This window comes from Peromyscus eremicus, chromosome 2 (genome assembly GCF_949786415.1).
Source record: "Peromyscus eremicus chromosome 2, PerEre_H2_v1, whole genome shotgun sequence".
Taxonomy (NCBI): domain Eukaryota; kingdom Metazoa; phylum Chordata; class Mammalia; order Rodentia; family Cricetidae; genus Peromyscus; species Peromyscus eremicus.
Genome location: NC_081417.1, coordinates 5959762 through 5980899, shown reverse-complemented (window position 1 = coordinate 5980899; position 21138 = coordinate 5959762). Strand labels below are relative to the sequence as shown.

Genomic DNA, 21138 nt, shown 5'->3' with positions numbered 1-21138 from the left:
ACCATTAGTCTCTGATTCTAGACTTTAAATGATGCCATTAAACTTGTCCTTTGACTCCTCTTTATGCAGCATGCAGCTACACACCTTTTCAAGTTCAGTTTCAATCTATAGTGCACCCGCCCCACTGTATAGGAAATACGTTTCATGAAGGTAAGACCAGTCATGAAGATGCTTGTAAATTCTTAGCATGGCATCTTGATTAGTTCACTTGATGTTAGGCCACCTCAAAGCACTGCAAGTCATCTGGGTACTAAGGTGCCCTCACCATATATCAGTGAGAGGATGGCAGAGTCTGGACCTTATGCAAAGCCAGCCAATTAATTCAGAGGACAATGTCACTGAACACTTAGAGTAAGATTAATGACATAATATCTAAGCTTTGTTTCTGCTAGAAGTTTGTTCGCACATGAAAACAAAAATTGGGCATAATGTTTTTGGTCTCATTCAGTCAGAACCCATTCACCTACTCATTCCCATGGAAACTCTTCTATGACATTCATGAGTAAAAGGCACAGGTGAGTTTTACTTTCTCTGATATTTCAGAATTCATAAGCCAAACAAACAATCTGAGAACAGCCCTGTCAAACAGCTCCTTTTTCTTAGGAATACATCTTTGAGTAATTTCCCATGTTAATCCTATACTTTCAAGTAGTGCCTTCTTCCCAAATACAACCAAAAAGTGCCAGAAATTGAGGGATTTGCAGATGCACATAGAGAACTCCCAAGTGTTCAATTACATGCTTTTATATAGGACAAAAGGTCCTAACATGGGGCTTGATGTCATTCTAGTTGTCTTAAAGGAAGACATGAAATAAGTTAGAATCCCTGTGGTCTGACCTAGAACAAAGCTTTGAGTCCATTAGGGGCATGTCCATGCATATTCTCCTTTAAATCTTTTCAACTCAGTTTGTTCTTTTCCTTACACTACTAATTTAATGTATTTTTCTTCTATTGTTCACTACAGATTTAGCAGACCCTATTGGTCTTTCAAGAACAACCTCAAAGAAAAGCTTTGAAAATGAGCAAAAACAAGACCCTTGAGGAATTCAAGTTGGGACACTTGAATTAAAGGTGCTCTAAAGCTTGGTCAAAGACTGCCAAGCACCCTTCCCTTTTTAATGTTCACATGGCCACATCATAAAGAGCTTTGTTGAAACTCACCTGTCCTCTTTGAAACCGCACTGGCATATTGGATCTGTGCAGCAGTCGAAGGCCAGAGTCTCCCCTTTCCCCATAGAGACAGAGGGAGACTTCAGACTCTGTTTCTGCTTGTTTCAACTGCCCAGTATACACATCAACGTGGTATCTCACTACTGCCAAAGCAATGGGGAGAGAAATCAAGATGAAATACATTACCTCAGAATTCAAGCAGACAGAGCCTAGATCTACATGTTCTCAGGCAGTAGCTAGAAAAACTTACATGGCAAATCTGCCATCTGTATTTTCTTCCTATTAAAAAACCTTTGACCTTTAGATTTTAATTTTTGTTCTAAATAGACATTTTTCAAATGGAGAAACAAAAAATTCCTTAAAAGGCTGGTATACAAATGGCATAGAAAGGTATTTTATCCTTAGCAGTGAGAGAGACCCGCTTTTATATGTGATGCTGAATGTTGAAATGATATCAAACTGTTCTGAGGAAATAAGTCAAGACTGCAGTGATGGGTGAGTGGACAGATAGCTCTGGGAAAGCCAGACAAGCACGTGCATGATGTTCCTTATAATCACAGCCTTAGCTTTTCTGACTATTGCTAGACCATAAGAACCATTTTGAGATCTGTTTAATCCTATATCTACTGGTGACTGGAGTGGTGCTTTTTAACGAGAAACAAGAATCTGAGAAGCAGAAAAAATATTCTCCAAATATATAGTGCAGAAGCAAATTCAATCACCTACAAAATAGTCACCACATGCAACATATGTTACCAAAGATTAATAACACACATGGAAAAACAGGCTCTCCTTCTTTCATTACAGGAAGCTCACAGACAATGTCCCCATCTGCCTGATTCCGAGACAGCCACACATTTGCAACAAAATTTAGGGTCTTCTTGCTCTTCATATGTTCCATTGTTACCTGGCATTAAAAGAAACAATGATCAAATGCAGTGATTTATAATTTTTCATCCATCTCTACATACAAAACACACACAGGGATTGTTCAAAGTGGTCACTATGGTGGCAGTAGAATGGTTGTTAGCAGTGGTTTGCTAGGATCATTGATCAGATCTTTATTTGATAAATGTTTTGTTAAGCACTTATTTTCATCCTTAAAAAATTAACCTTTTAACCATCACCAAGCAGGTTGGTAAATTTATGACAACTTTATCCACAAGAAAATGGAAACTTGGACGTTTGAAATAGACTCTGTCCAGTTGAAAGATCTCAATTCTGCCTATGGTAGTGACTTAAAAAGTAAACTACTGGAGAAACTCAAAAGGAGAATCTGTTTTCATGTTCATTACCAAAGCAAGGCACACAACAGAATGCTTTAAAGTTTCTATTGCCCTGCAAGTGCATTCCAACACATGCAAGCTGCAGAGAAGCCCCAAACTGTCCACTTGTTTTAGCATGTCTTCAGGGCCCTTGCCTCCCTGCTGACATAACATGATCAGAAGCCCTGCTCCTTTGGACTATTTCCCCATGTCCTTGTCTTCATATCCCAGTAAACCAAGACAAGTCTTCCCGAAGTAACTTCATACTTGTTTGTCTTCCCAGCTACATAAGGGATGAAATGCCCATGAGTTGTGTGGATGTTGTCCTCAGCAATGGGCCCTGCAGTCAGTTTGTGGAAAGCAACCCAATTGTCTTAGCAATATACTGGGTTATTTGGGGATTTCTATGAGACCCCTTTGGCCACCCAGTCCCTATACTGGAAAACTTATTTGGTGACAAGAGATGGCCAGATGGGACTCTGTCACCCTATTATTAAAGAGACCTTATTTGGGTTGCCCTCACATATTTTGGGGATTTCCCACAGCACTGGGTTTCCTTACCATCCCTCAAACGCTTCTCAGTTCTAGCCATCTCTCCCTACATTCCCCTCCTAAACCCTATATCCTTTCCACTCTCCCTACCTGATCTTCCAGTTCACAACTCACCCCACCTGTAGTCCACCCATAAAATCCAATCTATTTCCCCATCCCAGGGAGATCCATGTGTCACCCTAGTCCCTTCCTCTATACCTAACCTCTCTAGATCTACAGATTGAAGGTTGGCTATCATTTATTTAATAGTTAATTGTCCAAATATAAGTGAATACATACCATATTTATCTTTCTGGATCTGGGTTACCTCATTCAGAATGTTTGTTTTTTTTTCTAGACTCTGTGGGTTACCAAAGAGAAACAAACACCAACCACAAAACCTTTGACTTACAATATGTTCTCTCTACAAGATATGTTAGGGTAATGATAGCTCAGAACTTGTAGGAACAGCCAATATCTGATTTGACTTAAAGCCCACTCTGTGAGATGGAACCCATAACCGACCCCATTTGGGTGGCCAAGAACCAGAGAAAGAGACTAGATAGCCAAGAGACCTAAGATAAAACCAAATACTAATAGTCTTTAAAATAAAGTAGCAATAAAATGACTCCTAGTTATATTCTGCTATACTGATATATTGGTGCCTAGCTCAGTCATCATCAGAGAGGCTTTTTTCCTGTAGCAGATGGGAATAAATATATAGATGTGCAGCTAGGCATTTCTCAGAAAGAGAGAGACTGTAGCTAGAGTTTTCCTGCCTGGTCCACAGTCAGGACAAATATCTGTCACCCGCCACTCCCACAGCCGCTCAGACCCAACCAAGTAAACACAGAGACTTACATTGCTTACAAACTGTATGGCCGTGGCAGGCTTCTTGCTAACTGTTCTTATATCTTAAATTAATCCATTTCTATAAATCTATACCTTGCCACGTGGCTCGTGGCTTACCGGTGTCTTCACATGCTGCTTGTTATGGTGGCGGCTGGCAGTGTCTCTTAGCCTTTCACTTCCCACTTCCACTGTCAGCTTTGTAGTTTTACGGAACTCCTGAGTGTATGAAGGAGTGGGTCTCTGATTCTTGTGTCTACTCTTGGGGCTATTTCCCTTCTGTTGGGTTGCCTTGTCCAGCCTTGATGTTATGATTTTTTTTATCTTATTATATTTTATTTTGTCATTTTTGGTTGTTAGCTCTTAGAATCCTATGCTTTTCTAATGAGCAACAGAAAAGGAATAGATCCAGAGGAGAGAGGAGGTGGGGAAGGAGTGGGAGGAATACAGAGAGGGGAAATTGTGATCAAGATACATTGTATGAGAAAAGAATCTATTTTCAGTAAATAAAAAAAATCAAAAGTAAATAAATACAATTTTAAAAATTGTGTTTTATTGAAAGAAATCCAAAGTTCCTTTTAAAATGCAAAATGAAATAAAAATGTTTTAAACTATGGTTTGGGGCTCCTTTCTAATATCTTCCAAGTACTGTGCAGAGGAATGTGTTGGTGTGTAGCTGGCTTTATACACACCAACACATGATGAACATTGGAAATGTGGAAGATATGCTATAAGATCTGGTTCTAGGCAGGGAGAGTCAGTGCCAAGGTCAGGGATTAACATTTCTTTCTGGTGTCGGAATGTGAAAAGGTCATAAGGCTTTAACTGCTCTTGAAGAACATTTTAAGTGTCCTTGCAAATCAGATGCAGTGTCAGCCATGGGCTCTGAAGACTTACACTTCCTCCTGCACCTCTTGCTACTCTCATTAGTTACAAGCACTGGACAAGGGATCAGGGACGAACAGCAGCTCTCTCAAATGCTCAGATTTATGTTTAGTTCAAATAAGCTAGCACAATTTTGAGAGTGCGTCAATAAATTGTTGGCACCTTCTGGGATTAAACATTTGACTAAAGATTTTCAGAAAAGAAGCTGGTCTTCCTGCTGCTCACTGAGCCAAAAACTATTTTTCCTGCTGTAGTTCAGTACTTGTTCTTTCTTTTCAGTGATTCCTTCTAGAACTCTGAAGTCAGGAAGTAACCAAAAATGAAAGGAAATGGAAATACTTATGAGATAATTCAGCTAAATCTGAAGGTTTCCTGGGGTTCATACCAATCAAGCTATCATCTCTAGTAGTGAAAGGGTTAGTTACCAGATTCACCAAACCTATGACACAGTCAAAGGCTCAAAAGTATTGAAAGGTTTCAGAAGGACTTTATTCTATTTGAGTCACTTTATGCAAGTACTATGTAGCAGAGGCAGCCCTCAGGTAGGAGAAGGGGTTCTGGGCCACTCTGACCTCTTGAAGTGTAAATGAGCCAAGCATTCCAAAATGTTCTTTTACCTGTTCTTCATACATGGTCATGGCTCAGCCATGAAATTCTAAGCAGTACTATATGATTTCTTTTTGATTAACATGAACTTACAAAGTCTTTCACATATTTTATAAATATTTCCTAAGTGAACAATATTTATTTTTATCAATTTATAATTAATTTCCACAAATATTTGCCCAACATCTGATGAGCACTATTGTAGGTTTGGTATCTATGGCGTAGCTCCTATTCTGTTACTCACTTGCCAATAGAGGTCACACAGTAAACAAATATAAAGATAGTAGATAAAAACTCTGTTACATAGAAAAGAAAAGGAGTTAATATAATTGAGAGCCCCTGGCTGCTGGCTCAGTTTTGAGTCATAGGGCAGTCTGCAGCATGAGACCAGTGAGGCTTGAGTGCCATGACCACGTACAGAGATGTCACAGGAGTTGGGGACAGCTGGGGATAGAGTTGATGTGATATCTCTCTCTCTCTCTCTCTCTCTCTCTCTCTCTCTCTCTCTCTCTCTCTCTCTCTCTCTCTCTCTCTGTCTCTCCCTCCCTCCCTCCCTCCCTCCTCTCTCTCTCAAGATCATACCAGCTCTCTGAAGCTTGCTTGCTAATGTTTGGGAAAAGAAACTGAAGAAATATTATAGGAGACTTTCGGCAGAAAGGAAACTTAAAAAATAGAACTTAGAATAAAATGATGATAATGCAATGAAAAAATACATAAAATAGAGATAAGGTCCAGCAGTGAGGTCACTGAGATTCCTAGGATTTGGAAGCAAGAGAAGTAACTAAGTCAGAAGAATGTACAGGGTTCTGCCTTGGACTGTAGGAGGGTGGCAACACCATCTCCTCATGCAAGTAAGCCTAAAGGAGAAGCAGCTGTGGGTCCCTGATGAAGAGTTCTGATAGAGCTTCACTTAAACCTTTCACTTGGTGTGTAGAACTTGTGGGATAGGGCACAAGTAAAATTGTGCCCTACTAAAGTTAGAGAAGCCTTAGAAAGTGACAAATTTGGAGAAATTAAACATCCTTTATGCCTGTGACTTCAATTCTAAAGTTTATAACTTGATTTGAAACAAAGTGAATTCCAGAGAAGGAAATATAAAAAAAAATCAAAGATTAAAATTTTTTTGACAGTATTGCTAAAATGCTTTCCAATTGTTTTTTCCTCAAGAGCGTTAACTTCTGTCTGACTATGCTCAGCTATAGGCACCTTCTTTTAAATCCCAAGTTACTCAAAAGTTAAATTGGAATCAATGCAATAACCTAGATTACAGTTCTATTATAATAGCATGGGCACTGACCGGCACACTTGGTCGATGTATAAAAGGAAGTCAGACCTCCAAAGCACCCCTAATATTTGTTGTGAATGAGAAAGAAAAGTATAACAGTGTACAATGCCATAGACCCCCCCCCAGGTATATTGAAAGCCCTATGATACAGACCCCCTAGTACACAGATAGCCCCACACCACAGACCCACTAGTGTACTGATGGCCCTATGACACAGACCCACTAGTACACTGATCGCCCTCAGTTGTCAGAATGTCAGGAAATAGGTGGCCACTCCTTAAATTTTAATTTTGATGTTTTACTGATTTTGAGCTTGAAACTCTGAGAAGTTCAGCCAACATTTGCTAGACCCACTGACTTGCCCCAAACAGTAATGTGTTCTAAGTAAATTCTTGTTAATCACAAGATGTAAGGAGTGCATCAGTACCAGCTGGGGAAGGAACCTCATGGGACATAGCCTAACGATGGCAGATGTTCAGATTTCCTCAGTCCATTAAAGGCTGCCATGGTTCATTATAGAAACAAAACTTCCCTTTTAATTCATAAATAGTATTTTCTCCTGGCTTTCATACTGAAGCATGATCTTATATTATTCTATCTATATTAAAAGATCTAACACTTTGACTTTTGTTCTAGCTTTGGTAAAGAGCCACTGAGCATGAACTACAGGACTGGCACCAGCTTCAATGTCAAATGTGAGAAAGGAATGGGGTGAATTTCTGGAAGTTATTTTGCATTATAATATGAGCTATTCAGTTTCCTTTTTAAACAACAGTGCAGAAAATAAGCATTGTCTTTACAATAAAATACCCAGCACTTGCTTTGGTTTCCTAAATGAACAGAAAGGTTCTAGGAATGTCCTTGACAAAAACTGCAGCTCTAGTGCAGAGCTTGACCTGAGGAATCATAGCCCCACATATGAAGGGTTTTACAAGACAACATTGCCATACAAGACTACTTTGTTTCTTAGAAACTTAAAATCTATGGATTACTTTAAGAAATTGCACCCAATAGACAAACAAATTTCCTAAAAAATATCTGAGAGTCATGGCAACATTTCCAATGACTGCATTACCATTAGAACTGAACACCTAGGCTATAACACCTCAGTCACCCAAGCTTTCTGCTCAGAATCTCAAAGTAGGAGAGGAGTCAATTCAGTTCTTACAAAACTTTCAGGAGGGAGGGAATTTTACTGGCTTATGAAAATTAACATTGCATTTCCAAGAAAGGCTAATTATGTAGTATGTCAATGACGGACTGAACTCTTAAAGACAGTAACTATACCTGTGTCATCTTGGTGAGTTCATCAAGCAGAACCATTTTTTACAATGGGTACACTAGCAATACTTGAAATATTTTGCATACGAGTACAAATTGTTTGTCTGTGCTGTTAATTATTTTAGCATTTAAGTCCAAGGACTGAGCTGTCATTCCCCTCCTCAAACTCTGACATATTAAAGTATGAAATGAAAATTGCCATCGCTTACCTGTCCTAAAACATAAAGTGAGTATGATTAGTCTATGCTGTATAAGAAAAAAATATTAAGAGGACCAATAGAGAAGGCATAAGAATTACCAAATTATGCCACTGAGCAAAGTGTGTTGTCCAGTGCAGTCATGAAGCACCGAGCAAGGAGACTATTTGTCAGACAGACTGATAATGGCAACATTTTGCACATGACTGTGTCTACAAAACTGAGTAGTGCTGTAAGAGATGATGGCAAAAGACCTCTGCATTTATCAGCTGGATCTATCTGAATAAGATCAGGGTACGTTTATCTGCCAAAGTCCATTCCAGCTAGAGACCATTCAAGTACAAAGAAACTCTAAGCTACTTCAGTAACAGATACTTCCACTTGCAATGGCAAATAAGTCACTTAAATGTGTGACTAAAAACATTTCATGACAATTGGTGCCCATCACTGATAACTGAGAGAGATGCAACCTCTAAACATTTACCCCATCTCCCCTAGGTGTGCCCTCACTCACCTGTCTCTACTCTCCAAGGTCCTCCCTCCACAAGTCCTTCCCAGCTGCTCTGAGGAAGACATTTACCTTTCTTGCTGGAAAACTGCTGTAACTATGGCTTCAACTTTACCCACCCTCTAATTTCTGTTTGCTATTAAATCTTGTTTCTCCTTCAAATTGACCATGAGACCCATTTTCATTCCAATTTGGGATCATTTTCATAGCTAAGGCCAGACCCATTAAATTTATGACTTTCTCTCATATATACCATAATAATTCACTAATAAGACAAACTTTTTCTAGATCAAATGATTTGTTGGGATCCCATGTTTATTATCTCATTTTCTAAGTCATGTCAGTGATAAACACCTATGTATTGTTAATTATGAGTAGAGTCATACAAATATCCATTGTTTCCCACTGTATAATTGTCATGTTAATGAGATAGAGATGGCCTCTGAATATTGGTCCCTATGTTTCTTATTTCTTTGTGAAGTTCATACCCAGCACAAAAACCCATAGACAATAAACTCAAAATTTTAAACATCCAATAAATTTTAAAATAGTCTAAATTTTTATTATTATGATAAAACAAATATCCTTAGGGCTGGAGAGGTGGTTAGGTGGTTATAAAACATGTATGTACTGCTTTTGCAGAAGACCCAACTTTGATTCTTAGCGCCCATGTTTGGCAGCTCACAAGCACCTGCAACTCCAGCTCCAGCAGGATGTGACACCTCTAGCCTCTGAAGGCACCTGAACTTGCAAGCCCATAGTATCAGAGACACAGACATTTACATAATTTAAAATAATAAAATAAATCTTCTTTAAAAAGAAAACAAATATCAACAATCAGACCTTGAGCTACTTAGAGACTTCTTATTCCATATACCCACAAAACTGTGGCCAATTGCTGATAAGTATTTGCAAGATGTATTTTGTTATGTAAGGCCACCCTTTGGAGCTTTCTGAAAGACATCCCTACTGTGTAAGCAAAAATCCCACCAAGACTCTAGAGAGCCCCTATGCTCTCTTCCCCTCCTGAGCATTCCCTGACAAAGCCTTAGACAGGCACCTACTGGAAGAACCCTGAATGCAAACTTGCCACAGTATCATCCAATCCATTCTGTGGATGCTACTGCCTCTGTCTAATGGTTACATTTGTTTTCTAAGCAAGCCTCCATACACTGTAAACTCCCTCAATAATGGATAACATAAATTTTATATGATGCTGATAGGTTTCTTGTTTGTCTGTTTTGTTTTGTTTCATTTTCCTTTTTGAAATATGGTTTCTCTGTGTAGCCCTGACTGTTCTGGAACTCACTCTGTAGACCAGGCTGGTCTTAAACTCAGAGATTCACCTGCCTCTGCCTCCTGAGTGCTGTGATTAAAGGCATGTGCCATCACTGCCCAGGCATGCTAATAGACTTTTTTCAGAAATATTTTGTCAATGGCAAATTTAGTTTTTTGTTTTTTTTTAAAAAAAAAAAAAAAAACAAGTTTATTCCTTTTCTAACTGTGTTAGGATTATTGAGAGGAACAGAGTAATACAATACACACACACACACACACACACACACACACATATATATTATACATATATAAATGATAATAATTACAGTGGTTTACAGGTGGTGGTCTGGCTAGTTCAACAGTGGCTGTCTCCCTACAGAAAGGCTTAGAATCTGGTAGTTGTTCAGTCCACGAGACTGGATGTCTCAGTTGGTCTTCAGTCTAAGTTGGAAGTCTGAAGAAGTAGGTCCTAATATCAGTGAAGGAGTTCCTCAGCAGCAGATAAGGTGAGGGCAAGCAGGGAAAAAGCAAAGTCTTCCTTCTATGTCCTTTTTTTATGGGCTGAAACTTGAAGGTGTGGCCCAGATTTAGTGTGTATCTTCTGACCTCCAATGATCCAGGCTTAGGGTTGCTTCTTTCCACTTCAAATAACTCAGTTGAGAAAAATCCCTCACAGGTGCGCCCAACTGCTTGCCTGATAGTCAGTTCCAGAGGCAGTCAAGTTGCAAATTTAGTTTTAAAAGCACTGCTAAACAAATTTCTTTGCCATCGGGCAACACAGAGCTTTTATTATATTTACTACGTACCTTGACCCACTCAAGCTAGGAATAAAAAGCTCATTTTACCATGGAAACACTGACTATGAAGCATCTTGTGAAAGCACATCCAGCCTACCACACCGAGGAAGCATCCTCCAGGCTTAGGCATTAGTGGAAAATAACTTCTCGTGTTGTCTCACATAAATATTGTTCAATATTAATACCCTTTTCTGCTAGGGTTGCTCGAAAATGTAGCTGATTCTAAGACTTGAACAAAAGAAAGTACTAAATAAGTATGAAACATATTTTTATGTGAGAAAGTAAAGAAGCTCTCTTAAAATGGATAGCAACATGTCAAAAGGATATAGAAACTTAATGGGTCAAGGATAATTTCAGCATCAAAATTAGAACAGACCAGGCCTATCAAAATAAAATTCTGCTGTGTAGGCATCCCTTGATATACCAGAAATTGCTTCTAGGGCCCCATGGACATTAATATTAATGGATGCTTAAGTCCATATAACAAATAACATTGTTTTTACATAGAGCTGTTATAGTCTCATAAACAGTTTATATAATCTCTAGATTATTTATAACAACTAATACAATGAAATTCTACATAGCTAGTTGTTAGATAGTTTCAGGATTAACTACCAAAGAAGTCTGGAATTTTCACTTAAGACCCTTTTTTCTTTCAAAATATTTTCATGTATAGTTGGTTGAATGTGCAGTCAGAGTCCACAGATATGGAAAGATGACTACATAAATAAAATGAAATCTTTAATTAAGGGAAAGAGAAAGTTCTACTTCAGTGAAGAATGACAGGAAATGCATAAGTAAAAATGTAGTCAGAAATTCACTATTTGGCAACCAATACAGTGATGACTGATTCAAGACAGAATCACCAATAGATCCTACACTTGGTGGGTGGGAGTTTTATGATGAGTAAGATATTTACAAGACTAAAGTGCCACTGGTCTAAAACACCCCATAAGTGACAAAACACACATTATACACACACATCATAGTAGAGAACAAAGAAGGAGACAGCCACTGGTGAACAAATGGGGACTGCTTTCATTACTTCAATTTTAATAAATTTGAAACCACTTGAAAAGAAAGTGTATACAGATATGCCTTCTTCCATATCACTTTGGTTTTGGACCACAGTTCTAGCTGCTGAATTCGTTTGCTGACTCTGTTATTTGCTGTCCTCCCACTCTGCTATTCACAGAGGTCTTTATCACTAAGTGGGGGAAGGATGGCCCCTTTATTCATTCCCAGAATTTGGTGCCTCCACATGCAACAGGTTCTGCTTGGGATGTGAATTTGAAGGCTCTGTGAGTTTTTTATCTTGGAAGTTTGCTGTGGGATGGTCTGTATGTCAAGTGTGTTGCTGATTGGTCAATAAATAAATCACTGATTGGCCAGTGGCCAGGCAGGAAGTATAGGCGGGACAAGGAGGAGAATAAAGCTGGGAAGTGGAAGGCTGAGTCAGACAGAGAGACAATGCCAGCCGCCATGATGGCAAAAAACATGTGAAGATGCTGGTAAGCCACAAGCCATGTGGCAAGGTATAGATTAATGGAAATGGATTAATTTAAGCTGTAAGAACAGTTAGCAAGAAGCCTGCCACGGCCATACAGTTTGTAAGCAATATAAGTCTCTGTGTTTACTTGGTTGGGTCTGAGCGGCTGTGGGACTGGCAGGTGAGAGAGATTTGCCCTGACCATGGGCCAGGCAGGAAAACTCTAGCTACAGAAGTTCATTCTTGTCTCTCTTGAATTCTCTCAATGATTATGATTCCCTCCCTTCCTCTATACCATCGACCACCATACAGGGCTCTCCCACCTGCTCAGACTTCTGGACTAACTGACTGCACTCACTTGTTCTCATGCTATAAAACTGCACTTCTCTGTGTTGGGTATGTGCTAAGCCTGATTTTAACCAACAGGTTAAAATCTTCTCAAGCTAAAGGGCCTGAGTTCAAACCCTGCAGCTAGATGAAAGGAGAGAACTAACACAAAATTACCCTCTGACGTTCACACACTGTGACACCACACACACACACACACACACACACACACACACACACACATGCATGCATATGAACGCATAAACCACACATGCACACAAATGGTAATAAGTACAACTTATACAAAAATTCATCAAATATTTGAGCAAACTGAACATTTTCTCATTTACCTTCATTATAAAACCAAAGATACAATAACAAAGATCACAGATAAGATTATAAAATACTTAAACTGGAGAAATATTTTGTCAGATTTTACCAGTGGTATCCATATTTTAAACCTCAGATATTTTAAATAACATACCACACACTGTAAAGACATCAGTGACAGAAGTAGATGTTAAAGTAGATACAATCTATAATTCTACTCTATCATTTTACTTCAGTAAAATTTACTATTTCCATTTAGAAATTTAAGAACCTTCAGGGTTTAATTACTGCTTTTAAAAACAATAGCTGAATGGCAATGCTTAAGATTCTCTCAAGACCAATGTACAAGACAACCATTTACTAAATGACTGTAGCAAAATTACTTGACTTCATTGAGCCTCAGTTTTCACATCTATAAAGTAGGAACATCAATAGAGCCAAATCAAAGAGCTACTGTTAAGTAAACATGCACTAGCACTGGTAAGGCAGCTGGCTTCTGGCAAGCATTCAGCTGACATTATTGACATGATTAATTGAAAGCATATAAATAAATAGGACATCTAAGTGTGTATATAAAATGATTATATTTTATTAAAAACATGAGAGATGCACATTTGAATATAAATATATTTATACTAATAAGCACATTTATTTATCTCTTACATATATTCATATTTTGATTCATATATTCATATTCATGATTCTATATACATATATATTTAGAGAGAGAGTGCAGATTCAAGTATACATGGAAGAGATTCACAGAAAAAGTTGTAAAGACCATGAGCTACTTAGGTGGTGATAAATATCACAGAATAAAAATGCCCTTTGATTCTTACACCTTGCTATATTCTTCAGGTTTTCACTCATTAATAAAAGTTCTCTTTATAAATATCATTATAAAATGCTATTGTTAAAATCTATCTCACCATAATGAAGCACTTTAGAGTGTTGTGTCCACAATTTTTTTGTTTACATTACTTAGGACAGTTTCTAAAGTATTTTCCATTTCCCACTCTTTTGATCAGCATAAAGCATAAATTACAAAGGAAGTCATTACCCTCTGCAAGCTCCACTCTGGCTGCCCACTCGTTCCGTCGTGTCCTATCCTGATCTTGTATATCTCTCCAATGCTGCCCAGAACAACCTGGATGAAATGCAAAGGGGAGAAGTCACTAAGGTATTTTAAACAGCACATCACAATGTTTTTGCTCTTTTCAGACTGAATGTACTTTGTAATTGTTGCTGATGGATGAGATACTTTTAGAAGGCCTTGAAGAACAGAGTCCTCTCCAGAAGCCTGTCTATGAAACTCGAAGAAACAGAATGAGAAAACATATTCCGTAACTTGACTAAGAATATGCAAAAATAAGTGAGATAAAGGAATGGGATAATGAGCATGCTATGTCCTCTGACCACCACATATTTCTCACTAGAACCAACACTTTTTGCATGTCAATCATACAAAGAGGGCTTTAAGAAGAAAAACAAAAATTTTCACCAAATAAAAGTTAAATGTATAAAAATGTTACAAGTTTATGGAAAGTACCTGTGCTTTCTGGTCTTACTAATTGCTAGCTGGTCTTATTAATAAAAAAAAAAAAAACTGGAGTCAGATAATGGGGTAAAAACTGAGAGATCAGAGGAATAGGAAAAGCCACAGCCAACCTCACCTTACCAGCCCTCAGCCTCCAGAGATGTATATGCACGCCTATATCTTTTCTGTCTCTGCCATCTCACTTCCTTTCTCTGCCCAGCTACATCACTTCCTCTTTCTGCGCAGCTCTGTCATTTCCTGTCTGTCTATACAGACCTCCAGACCTTTATGGTTAACTAGTGTTGGAATTTAAAGGTACATACCACCACACCTGGCTCTGTTCCCAGTGTGGAGCCACAAATATATTTACTTGATCAGTTTTTATTTTGGAGAACTGGCATCAGAATTACTGTGAACTCAATGGAAATGCTTGTGATTTTAAATTGAAAATATTATGGCATACATCTCTGGCCCATATTTCCTTTATATATTGAATGGACATAATACATTTAAAGTAAAAATCTAGACCTTGTACAAGGTCACAGATATGAAAAATTAAAACTGTGGGGAATGACTTTCTGTATGCTGTGAATGTGTTGCTCTGATTTGGTTGATAAATAAAATGCTGATTTGCCAGTATCCAGGCAGGAAGTATAGTTTAGGCAGGACAAGCAGAGAGGAGAATTCTGGGAACAGGAAGGCTGGGTCAGGAGTCACCAGCCAGAGACAGAGGAAGCAAGGTGACAAGGCAGAACTGAGAAAAGGTACCAAGCCACATGGCTAAACATAAATAAGAATTATGGGTTAATTTAAGATGTAAGATCTAGCTAGCAAGAAGCCTGAGCCATTAGGCCATACAGTTTTAATTAATATAAGCCTCTGTGTGTTCATTGGGGTCTGAGGGCTACAGGAGCAGGGCATGACTAGGAAAACTTCAGCTGCAAATGGTGCCCAACATGGGGCAAGAGTTTTCACCTAAAATCTGAGAAAGAAGATTCTAAAATGGAGCTAAAAACAGCTTCCTATTTGTCTCTCTCAAGTTAGCAGCAGCCTGTGGGCTTGAGCAACTCTATGGCAGGTTCGTGGTATGCAGGCTTGACCTACAGCATGGCAGGAATGAGGCATCTGCAAGCCACACATACACTACATGGTGGATTTAGCCTTTGCTAGTACAAAAAAAAAGGGGACGGTTTCTGGGCTACATGCTGCTTTGATAAAAGCATAGACTCTCTGCTTCTGATGGTACACATGGTTCCCAGACCCAGAGCTGGTGGTAAACGTACCACTGCCATGCTGGGAAGCTGAGGTGGGTAGAAAATGCTACAGTTTAAAGCAATAGATTCACAATAAGACACATTCAGATGGGACAAACCTCTCAATGGTCTACAATGCATGTAAAAATGTGTGTAGGCTTGGAAGAAAAGAAAAAAAGTGACATATGCAGTTATATAAAGAAATAGATAGTTTTAAAAAATAAAGTCTTTAAAAAAATAAAGTAATATAAAAAAAAGCCACGTAAAAACAACACAGAGAATCTGGATTGTGTTGTCTTTGGGATTTTTAACTGCATAAAGATATTTGATTGTAAAGGCTGCTCAGTTAAACCAATATGTATATTTTAAAGGTACCTTGACTTCAAAATTTGGATGTAAGGATATGTTGCTTTGGAAAGGAGGCTCTGCTTTTGTTTCCAAAGAAAGTAAGAGGCTATGGATTTGTTCCAGATTAAGATATATCAGGTTTGACCAGCCAAGACCCCCTGAAAGGTCTCCAGTGACACCATAGCCCAGATGATCCAACATCCAGAACGGATTCAAGGCAACTAGCTCAGACAATACAGCCTCACGGATTACTATATAATCCTAAAGTATTCTTTATGTCCTCATAAGAATACAGTGCCCTCTTCCAGCAGGAAGTAGTATGAAAAGCTATGCCCAAATTCCCCAATATACCAAGCTGGCTTTGGAGATGGAACTGACTCACTCCTCTAAACCCAAGCATATTGCTAAAAAAAAAAAAAAAAAAAAAAAAAAAAAAAAAAAAAAAAAAAAAAGGTTGAGAGATTCTTCTGTCCCACATCAGAAGAGCAGAAGAGCCCTCTGGTGTGGGACAGAGAAAAACCAATATTTTTATTTAAAACAGGTTAATTATAAATGCAATCTCTTTCTAAAGAAGAAAAGAGGATAGCATAGATATGTAGCATGAAAGGATAGATCAATGAACCTACTTTTAAAGAGCAAGAACTTGTTTAAAAATGTTTTATATTGCTATGGATTTTAGTTTATTGATACAAGTTTAAAATTAATTTTGTTATATATTTTATATATATAAATATATATATTTCTACTCTCATTTGAGGTATTATGTTTATGTAACTCATTTAAATTGTAATGGATAATTAAAAATACAGATTAATAATTAGTCTTCTATGATAGTCAAACTTACAGTCATGTTAAATTTTCTAGGTATACATGGATATAATTCAATGAGGTAGGTAATCTTCAAACACTTCAAAGACCTACAAAATATGACATTTAAAATGTTTTAAAAATTTAGACTTTCTGAACATTGAGACATGTCTGCTCCTGGCAGCACCGATTTACTTTAGAGAAGAGGATGGGCATCAAAGACACTCTATATGGAGTTTATCTTCTTTTTGGCAAAAATAGCCATTTGGGCAAAAAAAACTGTTCTTGCCTGGACTGTTTGACAAAATGTTATATCTACTGGACATGCAGGACCCATAGAAAGGTGACCACTGAACTTTGCTTGGCAAAATGCTTCGCAGAGAAAATTGCCAGACATTCTAAAGGACACAGAGAGAAGTAACTGAGAGACTCCAGGCCTGTGGGCTAAAGACAGATGCCTCAACTATACATAGGAACTTTGGATGACTGTCCAGGATGCCAGCTGTCTCTGTCTACTCTCACAAGACTCCCAAAAGTTGCTTGTGTCCTTCTCCTGTTTCTCAGGTAATATTATATCCTTCTGAGGTCTTTAATATAGTTAAAGACTAGATAGTTATAATTTCCTTAGTTATGATAAAAGATAAGTTAGGTATAAAACCTTAGACTCACAAATATAGGATAGATAGGATAGCTTCTTTAATTTTGCCAAATAGAAATAAACTAGATATTATAACTATAATTCTTGCTTGATAATTGTTTTGTTATATGTAATTTACTATGTTAAAGTTAAAATGTTTCTTTTTGAAAAAAAGAAAAGGGGAAGTGCTGGGGATGTCTTTCTGAATGCTGTGAATGTGTTGCTCTTATTTGGTTGATAAGTAAAATGCTGATTTGCCAGTAGCCAGGCAGGAAGTATAGTATAGGCAGGACAAGCAGAGAGAATTCTGGGAAAAGGAAGGCTGGGTCAGGAGTCACCAGCCAGAGACAGAGGAAGCAAGATATGAAGGCAGAACTGGGAAAAGGTACCAAGCCACACGGCTAAACACAAATAAGAATTATGGGTTAATTTAAGATGTAAGATCTAGCTAGCAAGAAGCCTGAGCCATTAGGCCATATAGTTTTAATTAATATAAGCCTCTGTGTGTTCATTTGGGTCTGAGGGCTGCAGGAGCCAGGCATGACCAGAAAAACTTTAGCTACATGAAAACAGTCTTCACCTTGGAAAAAATGTATAACAAAGAAAAGAATCACTCTGAAGGCAAATTTTTATAGTATAATAAAATAGGCCTAGATATGGACCTGTGAAGATTTAGAAAATGAACAATAGCACCTAATCAACTAATTGCTTAATGAAGAGCTACTTCAGTAACTGTTATGATAGGCAACCCCCTACTGCTAGAGGCCATAGGTAGGAATTCATTAAAATATCCTGTTGCAGGCTACTGTAGGCAGGTATGAGGAAGTTATGGGGAACTTTTGTGATTGCCTGTCCATGGCCCACATAGATGACTCAAAGCCATTAAAACTCTTTTACTTCTACATTCTAGGCTTTGATATTTTTATTTTTATTTTTTTTCATGTGCTCACCACTGTTTTTCTCTATACACTAGGAGTTAGAGCATCTCTGGACCTGAAGCAGCACCAAGTTATACAGATTGTGCCAGTGCTGACTGGGAGAAGAGAAAGCAGGGTCCAACTTCCTTATTTCCAGAATTGTTCTCAGTGGCAGAGCTTGTAGGCTAGCTCTTTCCATGAGAGGAAGTAGAAAGTTGTTTCATCTTTGGGGCCAATTTTGTCTCAAAAAGGTAAATCAACCTTTGTTGATTTACTTTTGTTGTCCTAAAAATCAATTCGCTCTCGATGATAAAATAACCTTTTGTCCACATTTTAAGTGAAGACTCTAAAGGAGTATCTGACAAGTCAGGTCACTTGAAGCATGTGACTTCATGCCTGCACAGGTTACCACAGGAAATAGGAGCTACCCAGCACAGTAATCACATCCATAGCAGCCAGGTACAAGGGTTTGATATGCATTGTTTTTCAGCACAGCTTGGCTCCAGGAATTGGTCTGACTAGGACATCCATAGAATAAAGAAAATACAAAAACAAAGAAACATAGAAAAGTTGGGAGCAGGTGAGATTAGCTCTCTGATTGAGAAACTGCAGCATGCAGAAAGATCAGTATATTTATAATATACAGCCAAACATGGAGGTAGGGTTTATAGTATACAGCTGAACCAATGAGGCAGGCATAGCTAATTTCAGCAGTGAGCTGTTTCTGGAAGGGAGCAATCTGAAGGATGTAAATATCCAGGGAGAAAGCTATGGTGGGCATTTTCTCCACACACTGCTTCTGTCTGCACATGGACCTCAGGAATGCTGTCATCTCTCTGAGCCTCACCTAGGAGGAAGGCTTTGCCAACTTCCATGGGTCTGCAGCTTTGGTCTTTGACCTATCTGGCTCTTGTCTGTAGCACACACACACACCAACGACTTGACATACTCAGAGCTTCCTCAGTTCCTCACAGTGCATGGTTTATTCCAATGGCCCAGCAGCGCACCGGAAAGGAAGGCTCTTTAAGGAGTCTACTTTAGAGGATGAAGACTCTCAAAGAAGTTAAGTCACTTCCTTAAGCATACACATTGTATGCACATCAGGCTCTCAGAGTATAAAATGTGAATTCATATACATTGTATACACATCAGGCTCTAGGAGTATAAGATGTGAACTCAAGTCTTTTTGATCAGATATGCTACATTGTCTTCAAAGACAGTTGTAAAAATACTTGAAGACTGAAAGGAAAAAGTTATAGACAAATTCAGAAGCAGCAAACAATGCAATGCAAAGGAGTACAGGAAACAGTACCACAGATTAAAGAGTGTGAATGAGCTAATCCTAATTTAGGATTATCCAATTACAAGAGGTGCTGTGGGATGGTCTGTATGTCAAGTGTGTTGCTGATTGGTCAGTAAATAAATCACTGATTGGCCATTGGCTAGGCAGGAAGTATAGGCGGGACAAGGAGAAGAATTCTGGGAAGTGGAAGGCTGAGAGAGAGACACTGCCAGCCACCACCATGACAAGCCGCATGTGAAGATACCGGTAAGCCACGAGCCATGTGGCAAGGTATAGATTTATGGAAATGGATTAATTTAAGCTGTAAGAACAGTTAGCAAGAAGCCTGCCATGGCCATACAGTTTGTAAGCAATATAAGTCTCTGTGTTTACTTGGTTGGGTCTGAATGGCTGTGGGACTGGCAGGTGAGAGAGATTTGCCCTGACCATGGGCCAGGCAGGAAAACTCTAGCTACAAAGAGGTGCTGACCCAGTGCCTCATGATCCTCAGCCCAGGCCTTCTTATACTTTAGGATACATACATTACCTGGGAATCTTACTAAAACTTAGATTCTGAACCAATGGGCATGGAAAGGGACCTGATATTCTGCAGGCCCCATTGGCTCCGGGTATTACCTATATTACTGTCTTGAAGTTCACACATCTGCAGAGGCTGAGAGGCTTCCTAGACCCATCCTTCATTGCTGGAAATTGGATAAGCAATCAATCCAAAGTAAAGGAACTAGTGATAGGTTCATTTCATCTTAATTCCATATTCACAACACCAGGGCCTCTGTTCTTTCCAATTTACAATTAAATTGGTGCAAAAGGAATTATGGTTGCAGATTGTGAACTTTTGATTATTATAACTAAACCCCAATACATCTTAATTAATCAAATTAGGAAACACTATACATTTTTGTTGGTAATAAATAAGTTTGTTTATTCCTATAACATTAAATTTGTACTTTGTGGAAGGTTTTCCCTGAAAAAAAAGCAATAGATATGTTTGAAGAGATTGTAATTTATTGGCAAAAGTCAGGAGAACAGAGTGGATGAGGCAGAACTTTCTAGCCCAATACTTTCATCTTCTGAAGCACTGATTGTTCCACATGCAGTTTGAGATTGTGGGGCATCATGGAGAAGAACTGAGCTCATTCCTTGACCAACACTGCCACCACTATTGCAGTTATGGGAGCATCCCATCAAGTTCCTGAGCATATTTATTAGATGTGGTTTCACTGGGGTTCAGAAAGCTGTCATGGATCAATCCTGCAGCAGATGACCCAATGGTGACCATGACTGTTTTTGTACAAGTTTGGCACTGGGAAATGCTCTAAGAGCTTCCTGCTGTATGCAATCTACTTTATGTCACACATCACAATCTTATCAAGAAATCATTCATCAGTGAATAGAATTAAGAGAGAATTACTTTAAAAAAATTATATTTTTTTCCAGTCAGCTCACGGGCACTCACTCACTGAATCTTTTGACCTTTTCAGTTTACTTCAAAGGATCACCTCTGAGTTCTTTGGCAACTTCTCCTGTATCCGTAAAAG

General features: G+C 38.5%; 1 protein-coding gene across 1 annotated transcript in view; it reads right to left on the bottom strand.

Moving 5' to 3' along the window:
- Positions 1–21138, bottom strand: part of Rp1 (RP1 axonemal microtubule associated) — a 357619-nt gene that overhangs the window by 157698 nt on the left and 178783 nt on the right. The window contains 3 exon segments of the mRNA XM_059255599.1: positions 1162–1313; positions 1945–2077; positions 13859–13945. Coding sequence (XP_059111582.1) covers positions 1162–1313; positions 1945–2077; positions 13859–13945 — 372 coding nt within the window.